Here is an 18,453-nt window from a genome sequence, read left to right as displayed (position 1 = left end):
ATCATTCAGTTTATTGCCCAGACGATTGTAAATCACGGCTGATTAAATCTTGTATACTCGTAGGCAATATCCTGTATATTCGTTGGCATTATCCGTATATTGATAGGCAATATCCTGTATATTCCTTCCCGATCACGAGAGTGGAAGATGCTTCAACGATAACCAAACATCTGTCGAACTGCGACTTATTGAATTTTAATAGGTGTTAAATTATTTCAAGAATGTTTGACATATGTTATATTATAATTGTTTCAAGAATGTTTGACATATGTTATATTATAAGTAAGCTGAGTTGCCCCAATTTGAAATACTTACATAACATTTAGTTACTGAATAAAAAACAACTTATAATGAAAGACAATACATGATTTTCGATGTCATTTCATACTGGCGATCATTATATTGCAATAGAATACAAGCACAATCTATAACCATATATTTTGCATATGTAATTGTGATATTGCGAATAAAAGTATATTGTGTCAAGCTGTTATTTCAGCAAAAAAAATGGTCATAATATGTTCGACAAAAAAAGTTACCGCACACCACAAATTTAATATTTATAAACTATAATGAAGAACCAATCTTGTTTAATAATAGTCGACGATAGTTGTTGTTTTTTTTTTCTTCATAAAAATGTTCTCGTTACAAATAACGGACCACATATAAACAACGATTTCCAAACAGTTTAAAACACGTTGAAGTTGAAATAGAATCGCAATCATTATGAAAATAATGTTGTTGTTTTTTTATACTTTTATTTGAAAATTATTAATAGTTATAAATTATTAATTAAACGAGCAAAACTATTCCAGCCATGAAGTAACACAATCCTAAATAATAATTTACAATTAAAATCATAATATAGAGGTTCTATCATCTTTAAAATAATCAACTATTGTGAGGCACGTACGTATAGATATGAATTACTTCCATTATAAATTGCAATAAATAAATGTAATTCGTGGTATTACAAAGCAATTTTTTATTAAATAAAAAATCTGAACTCGTGTAAGGCAGTCTACTCGTTTGTACGGAGCTATTGCAAGTTTCGAAACTATTTTCAATTATAAGGTTACCTTTGACTGTGTCTATTATATGAAATGAGAAACATGCTTAGTAATCACATGTGTAAGCAAAAGTTGGTTGTTGTTCTTTGTTTTCAAACAAATTGTCCGAAGAAAATATTAATGTGCTAAAGACAGCAAAATATAAAAACATCGCCCTTTTCTATGTGCACGTGCATCGCAAGGGAAGCGTGGTCTAGATGTGCCAGAGCGTCATGATTGAGTGTCAGATATCAATTCACCTATGTAGAAAATGGTATAAAACAACATAGTATAAAAATTACAGATGATATTTCGAGTCGTTTTTAGAGATTAGAATTGTAAATAAAAGTGATCAATGTTACGAATAATAGTTTATAATAAAGATGTAAACAATGGGAACTGGTTATGAAAACGGAGATTCTTGGCGATTAATTAATGTAAATTAGTCCATTATAAGTACTTCCTAGGTCGAAATTACGTTTTGTTTATTTGGTTTGTTTGGTGTCAGCATGAAGTAAAAAAATGTTATTGTGAAATATGTACCAACGCGTTTAGTGACCCACAGAATAACAAAATAAATAATAATTAAAAACACTCGACGATAGACAAAATAATTAGGGCTTTTGTCGAAACATTTAACGGAATCGTCCGAAATCAAACGCGCCTGTACTATTGGTCGAAAAATAAATCCGATACTCAACGGATTTGCAGGTGCGCTAAAACCCGTTGATTTGATTGGTCGAAACGGCGTAGTTATTAATATCGCGAGAGCGCGAACTTTGACATTCGAACTGCAAAACAAAAACAGCAAACATGTACGCAATTCTATATTGGGAAGACTCGACATTTTCAGTAGTTGCTTTGAGCGGTATTTTGTCGCCTAGGAAAGAGGTGAATGAGTATGCTATCGGCGACGTGGTGCAGGCGAAGTTTCAAGGAAAAGTTTATTCTGCTAAGATTTACGAAATTGGAGGTAAGTTTGTTTTTGTTTTTCATCGCAAATTGAAAGTTTAAAACGCAAACATACGACTCAATGCAACAATCGTACTTAAATTAAGTCTAGTTATACGCTAGAAAATTTTCATTTGACCGTAAATCACTATATTTCAGTGTGAATTTACAGAACAACAACTCTTGTTTAGACAACTGAATGGCACTTGTATTGTAAACACGTGAACGCATACACTTTAAAATTTTAAGGAAAAAAAATCGAAATGACTGGCGATTATTTCTGTTGTTTTTTGTTTACAGAAAACAGGGCAAGTCTCAACAAGAGCCTCAGTGTGGGCTTTAAGATTGATTTGACAAGTAAGTTAATCGAAAGAATGTTTGTGAGAATTGGTGATTTATTATTTTGCTTCATTATTTATGGTAAACAGGGACATGTGTGCTAGTAAGTAGACCACCAAATAGTATATCATTGTTCTCCACTTGATCCAAATGCCAACTTCTTAATTACCCATTAGGCAGTGGTTTGATTTTTCCTCATTTCAGCTGATTTCCCCATTTCAATGCCAAACTGAGTTTACAAATATTTATAAACTTTGCTGGATCTATATATAAATGAAGAGTTAAGTTAAACTCTGTAGGGGGGGGGGGTATTTTCCTCCCCCGAGGTGGTTCTTAAATCATAAGCACATTATTTTCAGGAATTGCGCCAAGTGCCTGTATCCAGCCTATGCATCCCAGACTGACACCCGAAGATGCTGCCAAAGAAGACAAAACAGACGGACCAACCAAAAGGAAGCGCCATCGCTCAGTCCCAAGTAAAGCACAAGAGGATGTTGCCAACAAAGATGAGCCCACCAAAAAGCGACACCGTTCGGATATGAATGTTGGGCAGTCTTCGGACCCTCTTGGTACATTGTTAATTGATAGTCATACTGTAAAATATTAACAAAAAAGTTTAAAGCCATTATTGTCCACATGGTCTTAACTATTTCTGGCCAGTTAACTTCCAATTAGTACTTGACCTGATTTACTGGCCATGAAGACTTATATTCTGGGAACTGTAACAATATTTATAAGAATTTTATGGAAGTGACAAAGCCATTCACACTGTGGCAAAGAATTGATAGATAACAACCTGAAAAAGTTAAATTAAACATCTTCAAGCAGCAAGCATTATTTTACAAACTGAGTTTGTAAAATAATGCTTGCTGCTTGAATATGTTGTAGACTAAAATTTAATATAACCAAAACAATGTTCATAGTTGAAAAATACTTGTATGTAGTTATTTAGTTAAAAGCCCTTTAAAATACAGTTTAAACTATAGTTTTGCAATGCTTTTTTTGCGTTTCAATAGTTGAACAGGCGCGCCAGATGTTACTTATGCGTCGACAGACGACACTGCCAGTTGCCCCACCACCTGCGACACTTCCAATTGCCCCACCACCTGCCACACTGCCAGTTGCCCCACCACCTGCGACACTGCCAGTTGCCCCACCACCTGCGACACTGCCAGTTGCCCCACCACCTGCGACACTGCCAGTTGCCCTACCACCTGCCACACTGGAGGTTGCCCCACCACCTGCCACACTGCCAAATGCCCCACCACGTGCGATCCTGGCACCTGAGGCTTTGATGCTTCCAGCTGTGACACTGGTACCAGAGACTCCACCCGTGGTCCCTGCAATTTTGGCGCCATCACACGCAAACCCGGCACAAGTGACATGGGCACCACAAGAAACAACATACATGGGATTGGAGTATGGACCACCCCCACCGACAGCAAGGCCCATATCATTTTTGGAGATGATGGAAGAGCCATTTATCAATGATGAGGTAATTTTTACTTGTTTTTTATAATTAAGTGATTTCAACAAACACATTAATAAATGAAGGCTTCAGAAGCATACTACAAGCAGTAAAAAAAAAGAAGCCACACATAACAATCATGTCAAGTACAATTTATGAATTTCATAAATAAAAAAAATTCATAAGCAAACCATTATGGACATATTTTTTAAGATATTTATGTTTCAAAGCTGTAAACTTTGTGTTTTTCATGTTCAGATTACTCAGCAGAGTTTTGGTGGGCCAGTCTCGTGCCACAGCTGCTGTCAACTAATGGAGCAGCTGCAGACAAGGGTTGCTCAGCTGGAGAATGAGGTACATATAAAGAAAGGCATCAGACAAGGAAAATAAAAAATTGTGTTTTCTTAACTCAAATAAAACTATCCAATATATGAATTTAGCTCAACACATTATCAATGTTTTTACAAGCTTTGGTGAAATTCGTTGTTGTCAATTATTATGGTATTGTTTAAAACATCTTGGATTTCCCTTTAAATTTTAATTCAAAAGATAATTTAAGACCATTTTTTACAATATCCGTTATATTGTTTAAATATATAATTGGTCCCATTGAAGAAATGTAAGGCATTAATACCAGAATAATAAAGATTTTTGTCTTCCTAAAGATTCAACGACGAGCAAACAGCCCTCCTTCAAAATCACCGATGTGTGCAACACCTTCTAGACGACCTGTTGTGGCGTCAACACCTGCCAGGGAACCACTTGGAAACATTACTGTTGGGAACAACAGCATGTTACAGGTAAGAATATGAATAGTTATGACTTATATACAAAAAATTGTGGTTACCAATATTAATTTAGACCAAAACAAACTTCCATTCTGTGGCGTACACATTGTTTCATTTGAGATATTTCTTCTTGGATCTGCATAAGGAAAACAATGATCTCATTTTACAATTGATTAACCAAAAGCTACATTATGAAGATTTGTGTGAATACAAAAGCTGTCATATGTCCACTTGAAAACGTAAACGCTAATTAATAGTTATGAATTTATTTCCCTTTGTCGGTTCACTCCATGACTGTTTAAGAAACATGCTTCTGTATAACATATGATGTTGTATAATATTCAAACAAATGACTATCTGTTCTGATTGCAGCAGACAATTCTGTTGTGCATTCTATTGTGCAATTATGTTGCTGTTCCTAATTTAAAAAATGCATTGTATTTGCAAGACATTAGCTAACAGGCAATTATCAATCAATTAATAAAAGTTGTATAAATATTTCCATTACATGAGTGAACATATTGAAATTGAACCAACTTACTGGGTGTATGAATTTCGCATTTGTACTCAAAATTTTATGTTATCATCATATCACATTTTGTTATGTTCAAAAACATGTTTTGTGTATTTAATATTTTCAGATGCTTTAGCCAGCCGATTCAATTTGCCGCTCGTGGAAGTCGAGGAGAAGGTGCGGGGGGCACTGAGGCGCATGCGGGCAATGCACAGAGATATTCAATGTTAACGACTGGGATGTTATGTATATAATGTATATTTTTGTTTTTTTAATATTTATTAACCATTTGATGCTTTAACTTATTTATTTTACACTTATTAATACCAAATGTTTTTGTTAAACATGTTCAATACATGTATAACGCTATCTCATGGCAATGCACTCAAAAAAATGTTTATAATGTCAAAATTTGTCAGTTTGAAAATTCAGAGTTTTTTGTTTGTGTGTTTTTAAATATAAAATATGACATCATTTTTTATTCATTATCCTGTCTTCTCAAGAAATAATTATGTTTGTACAATTTTGAAACTTGTTCTGTTATAAATATGTGAATGATATATTATTATGCTGTACAAATGTATATGTGATTTTTGGCATTCAGACAGTAAATTTTTAATTCAGTTTTTCTAGTTTTGGTTGATTATATTTTCCGTGAGTTTTAAGTGAGTTTAAACAAGCTTTTGTTTTCTTCACAGATTAGAAACTGAGATGTTTATAACTAGGTTTAAGTAAAAAAATATATAATTAAAAAACCTAGATGTAAAAGACTCGCTTTTAGCTCTGTGCCAATACCGCAGGGTTTAACCCGGTTTTAAACTGGGTTATAAGCGAGTTTAAAGCATGTTTTCACTGTGAAAAAAACTAAGAAAGGCTCGCTTTCAGCTCACTTTTCTCTCACTTAAAAACCAAGTTTAGCCTGCTTTTAGCTCACATAAAAAACCCACTTTTTACCCACTTAAAACCAACTTCACAGAAGTTGGTCTAAAGAGTGTTTAAAAAACCTCATAAAACCAACTTCCAGAAAATCAAACTCACTTTAAACCCACTTAAGATTGTTAAAAAACCCACTATGTTGGTTTAAAGCGAGTTAAACCAAGATTTAACTCAGAAAAAACCAAGTCGGTAAGCTAAAAAACCAAGTCGGTAAGCTAAAAAACCAAGTCGGTAAGCTAAAAGTATGTCAGAAAAACTCGCTTTTACAGCTGAAGAAAACTCACTTTAAACCCACTTAAGATGGTTAAAAAACCCACTATGTTGGCTGTAAGCGAGCTAAACCAAGATTTAACTAAGAAAAACCCTAGTCGGTAAGCTAAAAAACCAAGTCGGTAAGCTAAAAGCGTGTCTAAAAGACTCGCTTTAAGCTCGGTGCCAATACCGCAGGGTTTAACCCGGTTTTAAACTGGGTTATAACTGGATTTTGCTCACTTTTTTGACAAGGGATGCCCGACAGGTAGTGTGTATTTAGGGAGGGATTATATGTTCTATATCAATAAACTGCATTTTAAATAAGCTTTTCAAAGATGCAACAATCTTAATACAGTACGATCAGATGACAGAAGTCCCAGAGTGAAGTGACTGTCAGAGACAACAAACGGATCATACTCAAAATAGATTTGGAACCCCCTGATTGCAATAAAAAAGAGGCAGATACATGTAATTCAGAAAATCCCCGGCCGTTTTCCCGGTAAAACACGTCAGTACCTATTTTTAAACGTAATTCCACTAGATACGGTTTTTGATTGGTTTCCTCGTAGTGACGTGTTTTCTCGATAAAAATACATTATAATCTAAAAGCCGGGATCGCCCATGGTTTCCTCGTAGTGATGTGTTTTCTCGATAAAAATACGTTTTAATCTAAAAGCTGGGATCGCCCAGGATCGTCCGGGGTGGATGAAGGCAACTCGACATTAACACAAAGTTACTATAAAATTATTAGTTAATTAATAATTGTAATTGTTTGATCGATTAGAAGTGTTTGAAAATCTTTTTTACGCAATTCAATTAGCAAAACTTATATTAATGGTTGATCCCGGCTTTTAGTAGAGAGTTAACCCTGTACAATTGTTACGACTACCGTAACACGTTATTTTGTGAAACCTAAGATTCACTTTCCATTTGTTGTCAGACGGTAACCGCGGCAATCTATGTAAAAAAAGGTTTGGCTTTACGGGTGGGGATGGGGATTCCCCAGATAAGAAAAGAAAAGGGAAGGAGGCAACCTGTACGAAAAAGTTTGGGCAGACTGTAACCAGATTATGTGCAGAATAAAATACACAAAATCTGTATAGAACCTGTGCAGAAAATATTTGGTGTCCATTAAAAATGAGTTGAAGCAGATTTCTATTTATAGATTTTTTCAATATAAACAAAGAACGAATTCTGTACAGATTTTACGAATTATTTAAATTAAGCAGAATTTTTTAGGGGCAGAAAAAAACCTGGGCAGAATTAAATGTGGGGTGAACCAAAATGTGAGAATGGGATTCTGTGCAAAATAAAATCTGTACACACAAAAAATTCTGTACAGAAAAATGTAGCAAAATGTAAAGCAAAATATATAGACTGTAAATATTAAACATTTTTATTTAATGATATTATGACATGTTTATATATATAAGAAAAGTAACAAATACTGACAGTCAATAAAATAAAATAATTTACTCTTACACATCCCGTTAAGAAATAAATCCTTAAATACAACACACATTATTGTATCACTGTTATATGACATAAAAACACAGTAAATAAAGTAAGTTTATGTTTTAAGAAATTACAGTTATTATATTGAGATGAAAATCCCTTTTTCTTCATTTGCCTGAACTAGACCCTGGTGAGGTACCATCACTCTGTGACTGCACTTAACTGAGCCAGTGGTCGTTGTCAGGGGAAAGTTGCTACACAATCTTTTTTGATAGTTGCTGAAAGCAAAAAATACACATAACTATTTTTAAATCATTTTGTTTAGTCAATCTGAATGAAATGATCATATGGGATCTACTAAAATTACAACTTAAATAACGCAACATGGTTCACCAACTTGCTTCTCTTTATATTTTGCTTTTCACATTATAAAATAAATTTGACATTTTTTCAAATGTAGGTCATTTCATAGCGTGTTTTATAAAAAGAGAATTTGTAATGTTGATTTAGTTACAAACCGCATTATATTAAGTTTTTGCTTCACACCTTTTAAGTGATAACAGCACCATTACTCTGTGACTGCACTTCTGAGGTCGTTGTCAGGGGTAAGTTGCTACACAATCTTTTTTGAAAATCGCTGAAAGCAAAAAAAATACAATTTACTATTTAACAAGGGACAAAATTGTCACAAAACCAGGTTTTCATTGTGAAAAAAAAATCTGATAAAGGGAGAAAACTCAAACTGAACTTTTGAAATGACCAAAAAAAATTAACCCCCTTTGTAAGTTTTTTTTTTTTTTTTAAATCTATTTTTAGTCGTGGCGACCTTGACATTGGAGATATTGACGTGATTCTTTCGTGGGACACACTGTCCCATGATGGTGAACAAATGTGCCAAATGATTTTAAAATCTCACAATGAATGACATAGTTATGGCCAGGACAAGCTCTTTTTTGAACTCAAAGTGTGACCTTGACCTTGGAGATATCGACGTAATTATTTCGCGCGACACACCGTCCAATGATGGTGAACAAATGTGCCAAATGATTTTAAAATCTGACGATGAACGACATAGTTATGGCTCGGACAAGCTCATTTATGGCCATTTTTGACCTTTGAACTCAAAGTGTGACCTTGACCTTGGAGATATCGACGTAATTATTTCGCGCGACACACCGTCCAATGATGGTGAACAAATGTGCCAAATGATTTTAAAATCTGACAATGAACGACATAGTTATGGCCCGGACAAGCTTATTCCGCCAGCCCGCCAGCCCGCCAGCCAGCCAGCCAGCCAGCCCGCCAGCCAGCCAGCCCGCCCGCATTCGCCAATCTAATAACCAGTTTTTTCCTTCGGAAAACCTGGTTAAAAATTACTTTGTTTAGCCAATCTGAATGAAGTGATCATATGGGATCTACTAAAATTACAACTTAAATAATGCAACACCTTTTAAGTGATAACATAGCTTTCGTAAATATGTAATTAAAAAAAAGGCTTTACATTTTGTGGCAGAGTAGTTATTCATAAATAAATCTAAGTATTGGTTACATTGCCCTTTCATTTGGTCACTGATTAGGCAATTGATTGTTACAACTATATGTTGGTTTTGTAAGATAGAGATACCTTTGACTGACTTATGTCTTTTATGTGAACATACTGCAAAGATAATTGGTTTCATCATTTATTTAAAATGTAAATCACCCACCAAAACAGATCTTTGTTTAGCGACCGTCTAATGTGTTTGATGTAAAATTCAGGTCGATACGGCCTGGGTATGATTAGCCCAATTCCCGCTTACACTACGCGCGAAGAAAGAGTTGTATAATTTATGCAAGAGGTTTGAGTTCTCCAATTATGTTTATTCACAAATGGAAACATTATTTTAATCTCGTGTTAAATGCAATAGTTTCGAATGGTGTTTTATAGAAAAGAATAAAAAAAACAATGATCGTATTGCACGTGTCGCGGAGGAGATTGTTTATGAATGATTAAAATAGTCCACTTTCTGCTGCGTCTGCGTGACGTAGTATTTTCGCTCATCTCATTCATAAATCTGAGGCTGGCGATAAACAAAGGGGAGTCCGGGTGAGAATTACGCACTAGTATAAGGTTACGCTTGTTTATATTCACAGGTCTCAATTAATAACACGTTGACCACGAGTTCAACAATTATTACCGGGATACGATAGACAACATAGAAATTATTCATTATCGCTGAAACTGTTAAAAAACATTTAAATATAACAAGAATATTCTCTCAAAAATGTAGTCTTGCTGTTTTGAAATAAGGTTTGGAATTTTGGTTTCTAAATAACTTAATTAAAAACAAAAGTTTAATTATAGTGTTTTTTACTTTTAGTCGCATATTTACCGCATTAAAATGTGTGTTATAATAGGCAAACCATACATTAGTAAAATTCAATCTGCCTTCGCACATAGAAGGAATGGGTCAATTAGGTGCTGCGTTTCCTTTGCTTACTTCAGTTAGAGGTCAATTCTTTACGTAAAAGCAATCACAAGGCCCCGGCTTCAGAGGAATTGCGGAGCGTTCTTACATAATTAAAGTCGTAGTCGCATGGTATTTGCGTTTAGCGTCCTATTTGGTCACGTGGTTCTTTTTCGCGGGTGTTTTGGCATTCATGATATGAGGCTATTAATAGATGCGCCTGTCGATAAACAAAGGAAAGTTTACGGGCGATAACAACGCAATAGGTTACGCTCTCACATACAACTCAATGACGTAGTACAGGTCGTAAATTGAGAGATTTGGGAAAAAGTTGACGCTTATTTATATTCTCAATTTATAAAACGTTGAACATAAGTTCAACAATAACTTCAGCGATACGATAGACTAAAAAAATCATAATCGCTTAACCCGAATATAACAAATAATTTATAATAATAATACGAATGACCTGTTTCATAACCTCGTTGAAGCTACTACATCGGGTATTTCTGGAAAGCGTTCTTGGTTCTCAACACATAGCGGCGATCTTTTGTATTTACGGGTGCTAGCAACGCAATAGTAGAAGCTTAGTAGAAGGGTTAGCTTGTTTATATTCACAGTTCTCAATACATTGACAGTTGGATATGAGTTCATCAATTACTCAGGCATACTATAGGCAACCTCGAAAATGCTTTATAATCGCTAAAACCGAAAACAACTAAATATATTATATTAAATATATTTATAACAATACATGTCTTTTAAAAATGTAGTCGGCGTATACGCCGACTTTGAAATAAAGTTAGCAATTTACTTTTCTAAAAAATTGAATACAATTAAACAAAAGTTAAACTATTGTGTTGTGTTTTTCACTTGTAAGCTGCATATTCACCGCATGAAATGTGTGTTAGCATTGTCAAACCACACATTAGTGTGAGTAAATAAAAAATATACTACGGGAGAGCACTTCATATGTGTCCTCATATGCCTTGTTATGAGTATCTTTCTTCATTATCGAAATATATCGTATGTTTATATTTGATTTAAACGCAGTTTTCTTTCGTCACATTTAAATCACACGTCAATAGCGCCGTCATGCGAAAATGGGTCTTATGCGTTTCGGCAAGCGTTTGTTAAACCCAACATGTGCTCTTGCGCAGTCAGGCCATTGGCGACGCTGTTCGCTTTAAAATCACTCAATATGTTATGTTTCTCCTTACCAGAAGGAGGGATAGCTGAGTGGGCTATTTATATGAAGGGCGCATATGGAATAAGACCCATTTTCGCATGACGAGGGTCATTACAAATCTCATTGCGAATTGAAAATCCCACATTTAAAAACAATGCTTTTTGATACAAAATTGAATTCAAAATAGCAAACTTGTTAATAATGGCAGCCTATCGACGCATTAAGGAATGATTTCCAGACGTGCTGACCAAGTACGGCAAACATTGTGGTATGATAATTAAACGATTTTCTCTTATCGTGACACTATACTATTTCGCTAATGATTGTTTTCTCATCTTGGAGGCGAAATTGAAATTCTGCGAGATGGATTGTAACGCGTAATTGTAACAGGGCCACAATTTGTGTCGTTTGAGCATACAGAGAGTAGTCCGGAATTTCTTACACTGAACAGTGCTACATCCTTTGAATTGAGCACATACGCAGTGATGTAGCAAAAATTCAGAGGTTGTATCTCGAATCAGCTTATTAAATATTCGAAAATATTCATGCGTGTCTGTTGGCGTTATGTTAAAGTCACTAAGATGAAAACTGAAACAGCTTCGCCTAAAAGCGCATTAGTGCTCTATACCTATGTTTATGTTAGCGTTGTTGACACCGTGTGAACTGCTCGGGTAACAAGTAAAGCATAAACAGCAATGTTTATATACTTTTATTCCTCCATATACAAGATACGAAGATTATTGTATATTTTGAATTTGTATATGGTGTCAAAAATCAAAAGTTTTGTACACGGAACTTTCATTATGAATTTATATTCTTGGTGAGATAGTCATTTGATATTAGAAAAAATATTCCTTTAATATGATGGTGACTGCAAATTTTCTTTATATTAAGTTCTCATTACCATTTTCATCATACTTTCTTTGCTTTCAGAACTTCCAAAAAAGCATGCTGTTTTTATTTTGTCTTAGTTATTTCTATGAAATAATAAGGATGATAAAAAGTGCACACAAAACTCGACCCGTGCGCTATGACACACACTTTTTTAACTTGAATGGCGTGTGTTCATTTCAAACTTGCGATTGATTTTGAAAAATGAATTGCGTGTTAAATTATGCAATAGCGAACATCGTCAGTGCCTTCAGCGCTTTGATTCATAGATAGAGTCAGAGGAAGGCAAACTAAACATTTAACCCCAGTGGAAATACATATACCATTAAAGCAAAGCAGTTTTCATAAGTCAGGGGGGGGGGGGGGGGAGGGGGAATTGAAAAACAATTTTCAATATGTATTCAACCCTAAATCAAGTTTACTGTAAGAACCTTAATTCAAAGATATTTTATGATTATAGTAGATCTACATGTACAAAGGTACAATTAAAAGGTAAATTATCATTACATACTCACATATTTTAATATTATGACATGTAATATATACATGAATGGCAATTATTGTATAAATTGAACTGAACATAAATATTGTTTTTCTTGTATAGGGCAAATGTTTCTCATAATAAACATTTAGAAACTTGAATCAGGAGTCTATTTTTTTTAATTATCTAAGTCCCATTTTGAAATTTTGTTTCAATAGTTTTCTAAGTCCAATATTCTGCCTTGCTTATACTGCCAAGTACCAAAATTCTGTCTTGCTAAAATGCAGAGTGCTAAAAATCTGTCTTATAAAAATGAAAAGTATAAAAATTCTGTTTGGTATAGTAATATGTACAGATGAAATTCTGCTTCATTGTAATTCTGCTTAAAAAATCTGTACAGTTTTCCAGGCAGATTCTGGGTCTGTGTGCTCTTTGTACAGAATAAATGAATTCTGTCTTGATTCTGGGCAGATTTTGTACAGACTCAGTACAGAATCTGCAAAGAATTTTCGTACAGGAAATGATTTTTATTACGGAACAAGGGATTGCAAACTTCTAAATAATAATGCTATTGGATTTCTATCCAAAAACTGGTACTTTGAGATTACAGGATAAAATGCTCACATTCTAAAAACATTTATAATTCTGATGTTTATTCTTGAAAATGTATCTTCTTCACTAACAATAAATGCCACTTTTGCTCAGAAAGAACAGATACTGATGCTTAAGTTGTTTTTTGTTTTTAATTTCAATCAGCATATTTTCAAGTGCATTGTATATTCAGCAACAATGCAGAGTTCATTGACTTTTTATACTGAATAAAAACATGTTAAAAAAACGAATTTTGAAGGCCTTTGCAAACAGTTTGGATCCAGATGAGACGCCACAGAACATGGCCTCTCATCAGGATCCAAACTGTTTGCTATTCTGATAGTATTCTTTGAAAAAAATCGAAGAAAATGCTAATTTTATAAATTCAGCAGACGACATTTTAGCAGACAACAAATTTCCCAGCATGCAAAGGGTTTAAGTGTCCACATGGCCAGTTACTCTCCAGACATTGAGTCATTCCTCTCTCTCATGATATTTTGATAACTGGTTTGAGCCACTCTCTTGGAAAACCAGACTTAATGCATTGTAATGTACCCCCGAGACTGGACTTTTGTTCAGACTAGAGTTCCTTTAAAAAAAAAATCCATTAAAGCCGAAAGTGCTGTCCCCGATCAGTCTTCGCGGACTGTACATTCTAATCTTGAAGACACTACACACACACGTTTTAAGCCCAGTTTTCCCATAGTGCGGATAAATTATAATTTATCAATGAATAAAAATAAAGCCATTTGAATTTGTATAATAAAAGTAACCATGATGAGTACTTATACTGATAAGTATAACTTGTTAGTCGTTGAGCACTAAAATAAAAAATTCTTCTACTGCATTTTTTCGTAAGTACTTGCGTATCTTACATCAGATAATCCTAACTTAAATACATAAAAGTTTGAGAGAGTCAATATCAAGGGTGGCAAATAAGTTTGATGGCATTTTCGTCTGGGATGCATATGTCCGCTTGACTAAACACAACAGCTTGCTGGCATATTTATTGTACACATAATATTCACCGGCACTGATTGGGTTTTAATTACATTAACTTTGATGTCTAAAGATTTTGCTTCTCTTTGTAACTTGTTATGTCACCTCTTCTTTGTATTACAGAACAATTGTTTTGGTCCCAATAAATTAATGGGTATAGATGCTGTTTGATCAATTATAAAGAGTTCAATTTTGTAAAGACTTAACAATGATATTAATTCTATACACTGGCTTAAGACATTACTAACAGCTATCCTATTGATAAATTTGGTTTACTGGATCTTGATTCCTTGGCATTTTGTTTTCCCAGTCATAAAAAAGTCAATGACAGCCCTTAGCCCATCTAAAAAAATGGGGAGGGTTGGGCGTAGGGCAAGCCACCCTGTGATAAACCCACTAGCTACAAAACGCCATTTGAGACCACAGGCGAAGAGGATGAAATTAATTGTTACAATATAATTTTTATATGTATTTAGAATGAATAATTAATAAGCCTGTCTGCGTTATTCTTGAAAAATTGCATTTTTAAATATTGTTTAAACATATTCAGTAATTTATAGCCTTGCATTATCTCCCGCCTATCTCCAATATTCCAAAGTGCTTCAATGCACATGCTCTTGGGTTTCATAACTCAGATTCAGTTCTGACATGCCCTGTGCCAGGTCACAGCAGGGGCTGAAACTATATTGGAATCATAGACATCACAGGGGCATGTCTTTTGGGAACAACTAAATAGCTTGAAATTTCAGCTATAATTCAAATTTCGTCCCAAATTATGTAAGTCTTGTATGCAAAGTAGGTAGGCGTGCTGGGACGCACTCCAGGTCCTCACATAAATCCACCTCAAGCGCAGGACATCATAAAATTGAAAATACACATTACAACTGGGGCATATCTACTTGATTATTGGGGATTTGTAATAAATATCAGTAAAAATGCCAAAACACATCCAACAAGATCTTTAGCAGAATGTTGCTTCCCAATACAATGTTAACAAACTATCAATAAATAAAATAATTTTGTGTTATAAAGTGTACAGCAATTTTATGTTGAAAATCATAGAGGTTAGTTCTTAAACTGAAAAACCTTATCAGCAGAAATTGGAGGTACTGCAAACACCCTGTTGGATGTGCAGTACATGAGGTTTTGTTGTATATGGACATGGTGCATTATTGAAACATTAGTAATTTAGTCAGCAAATTTTGTGTGTGTGTGCCAGGGGGGGTGGGGCGGTCATAGTAGATCTCTAAAACAGTTAAATACAACATGTCTAAATCCCATATTTGGTCTTAATCAGCGTTTAATAACTTAAATAAAATGCTGTTGGTGATGATGATGATTCTGCCTGGACTTAATTTGTAATAAGAAGAGACTTACCTTTAAAGGGGCCTTTTCATAGATTTTGGCATGTATTGAAGTTTATCATTAAATTCTTTATATTGATAAATGTAAACATTAGATCTGAAAAGCTCTAGTAAAAATCAAGATTACAATTAATGAAAGAAACAAAATTAAACATCAACTTGGGTCGAGCCACTGACCCCTGGAGTAAAAGTCTATCGCTTAGACCGCTAGGCCATCTGTGCTCATACTATGATTGTTGTATTTTTTACTTAATATAAGTAATTCTCGTAGTGTCGCATAATTTAACGACAACAACAAAACTCTCCAAATTATTTAATCGTTTCGCGCTGCAACGCTTTATAATTTTCAGGTTTTTAAATCGTCAAAAGATGCATATGACGGATATTTTAGAGCATCAGGTAAATGTTCAGTATTACTGTTTCCTCACAAATATTATAACTAAAACGAAAATTTGCGAATTTGAAATAATATTTGTTAATTTTATTGTCAATTAAGTAGAAGATTTTTTTAAAGAAAAGTCCATCAAAGTGAAAAGTTTTGTCCCTGATAAGCCTGAACAGACTGCACAGGCTAATCTTGGGCAACAATTTACGTACATTCATTTAGCACAGTTCTCCCAAAACGTAGCTCATATTATGATGACAAATCCAGAATCAAAACAAATCTAGGTATCTGGTACAAGAGATGTGACCTTGTTCCTACATCAATCTGTATGATATCTGCAGCTTGAAGACATATCATATCTCTTGAAGCAATATCACCTGGTCAGTGGTTGGGTATGAATCATCCTATTAACACAAATACTATACATTTTTTCACTACACCTGGAGAAATCAGAGCTATTTTACTTACCATTCTATCAAATGTCATATTTTTTTGCAGGTTGCATTTATCTCTGATTAGCAGATGCAGACTGCACAGGCTAATCTGGGACAACACTTTAGGCATGTGCATAAAACCATTATTTCGTATAGTGAGGCTTATTTGCAAGTGTCGGAAATAGACAGTTGCATATTCAAATACATATTTTTGTGTGATAAATAAAACAAATATAATGGGACATAATTACATTGTAAATTGAAACTGACAAATACAGAGCTGTAAATTGTGTAACGCCCCAAAACTGGTATAGGCTGTGCACTCGTATATTAACATGTACATGTATGTAACACATAAAGTACTTTAAAAAATATTGCATTAGGGCCTAAGAACAAAATTACAAATAGTTTCAAACTTTGATCTGTCATTTCACCCTTATAAAGCAGATAATTTGAACAAAGAACACTCAAGCATAAAAGATGTACAAACATTGCCGAACCCTAAGTATTTGATAGAACTCATTAAGATTTTTGGCAAACCCATACTTTGTTTTCCTTGTTAACCGTAGGAAACATTTTGAATAGTCTGGTTCCATTATTATCAGAATGTAATTCATATGGTATGTAAGAATTCCTGACAGAAAATGAATTGTCCACGAAAATACTAGGTATTATGAAGATGTTTCTCTCACCTGTAAAGTTCACCACTATGCTATGAAAGAGAAACAACTGACACTGTAGGTAAGAACTGATTGATGTTCTATTTTGTTGTTTGTTACTGGAACAGCATAATGCTATCAAAGTTGGCAAGAAACTATACTCCACAAAAGAAACAGTTTAATATTAGTTGAAAGTAAAGTTCTAATCAATGCACATGTATCCATTAATAAGCAATAAGACTAAAGTATTTGCTCTTGATATGAGTTTATTGTACTTAACATTATGTTTTCCATCTCATGATTGTAATTGATAAAAACTTTCTCCATCACTTGTTATGTTAACATTTATAAATTCAATACATTGAAGCTAGATTATTAAAATGCTTATTCCTAACAAGAAATATCTTTAAAAAAGATATACGGCGTAAATAGTTTAATGAATGAGATCAAGGATAGCGAATGTCTTTTTCTGTGCAGTTCTTAGCTGCATCACACGCAGTACGGGATGTTACGGGGAGTTTTCGCGGCTTATTTTACATTATAACATATTGCTGGTCATAAACCTATAGATACAAAACAGAAAACCAAAAGAAGAATGGAAGTGAAATTTAAACATATGAGTCAACCGGCCACACGAGAAGTATCCGTATTTATAGGCGCGTTCTTCGAACAAACCTGTTTTAGTGGTTTGTCGGGCATTGCTATTTGATTCGATTATTAACAGTATCAATTATCATCGTGCAAATGCTTAAAGTGATATTATGGGCATTTTGCACTGTTGAATTGAGCTGAAAAGAATTAACAGGTCAAAATAGTTAGTAAAAATGTGGTTACTGATTAATTATCTGCAACTCACCTTGCTACCAGTTGTTTATAAAAATATATTTTATATTCGATATTCTTACGTGACCCACCCAGTCCTGTAAGCTGAAATGATCCGTAAAACAATTTCGTGTCTTTGTGTCGTATGAACAAATCTGCACTAAAACTAAATTTAGGTTCAACTCGTAAACGCATGATCAGTTGTCAAACGAAAGTACGGTTGATATTCAAATGCATTATTTTTCTCTTTCTGGTATATTGTTTTAGTATGATGATGCTGCATTAATTAATATAAGTGTATATGAAGTAGAAACATCAAAAATAATCAACGGTTGCGATAGACACCTATAAACTGTTACATGCTCATAATATCACTTTAGTACATTAGGCAATATGGACGAATAATTATTGTTAAATTTATCAACAATAATATTTATCA

The 18,453-nt window shown here is 34.1% G+C and overlaps 2 protein-coding genes across 2 annotated transcripts in view; both read left to right on the top strand.

Moving 5' to 3' along the window:
* The window catches only part of LOC127862722 (uncharacterized), a 185,654-nt gene that overhangs the window by 110,438 nt on the left and 56,763 nt on the right, over nt 1–18,453 (top strand). The gene's annotated exons all lie outside the window — the stretch shown is intronic.
* Nucleotides 1,418–5,245, top strand: LOC127864621 (uncharacterized). The gene is made up of 7 exons (XM_052404454.1): nt 1,418–2,022; nt 2,301–2,357; nt 2,699–2,908; nt 3,356–3,834; nt 4,066–4,161; nt 4,473–4,607; nt 5,237–5,245. The coding sequence occupies exons 1-7, from the start codon at nt 1,863–1,865 to the stop codon at nt 5,243–5,245; spliced, it is 1,146 nt and encodes a 381-aa protein (XP_052260414.1). The 5' UTR covers nt 1,418–1,862.

The sequence above is a fragment of the Dreissena polymorpha genome, chromosome 1 (assembly GCF_020536995.1).
Source record: "Dreissena polymorpha isolate Duluth1 chromosome 1, UMN_Dpol_1.0, whole genome shotgun sequence".
NCBI lineage: Eukaryota > Metazoa > Mollusca > Bivalvia > Myida > Dreissenidae > Dreissena > Dreissena polymorpha.
Note: the sequence above shows the minus strand (reverse complement) of the source record. Positions and strands in the feature narration are given on the sequence as shown.

What these genes read in the sequence shown, in the direction of transcription:
- LOC127864621 (XM_052404454.1), top strand. Translation starts at nt 1,863, where the DNA reads ATGTACGCAATTCTATATTGGGAAGACTCGACATTTTCAGTAGTTGCT. An exon ending in TAAGATTTACGAAATTGGAG is followed by an intron (nt 2,023 to 2,300) that starts GTAAGTTTGTTT and finishes TTTTGTTTACAG; the next exon opens with AAAACAGGGCAAGTCTCAAC. An exon ending in CTTTAAGATTGATTTGACAA is followed by an intron (nt 2,358 to 2,698) that starts GTAAGTTAATCG and finishes CATTATTTTCAG; the next exon opens with GAATTGCGCCAAGTGCCTGT.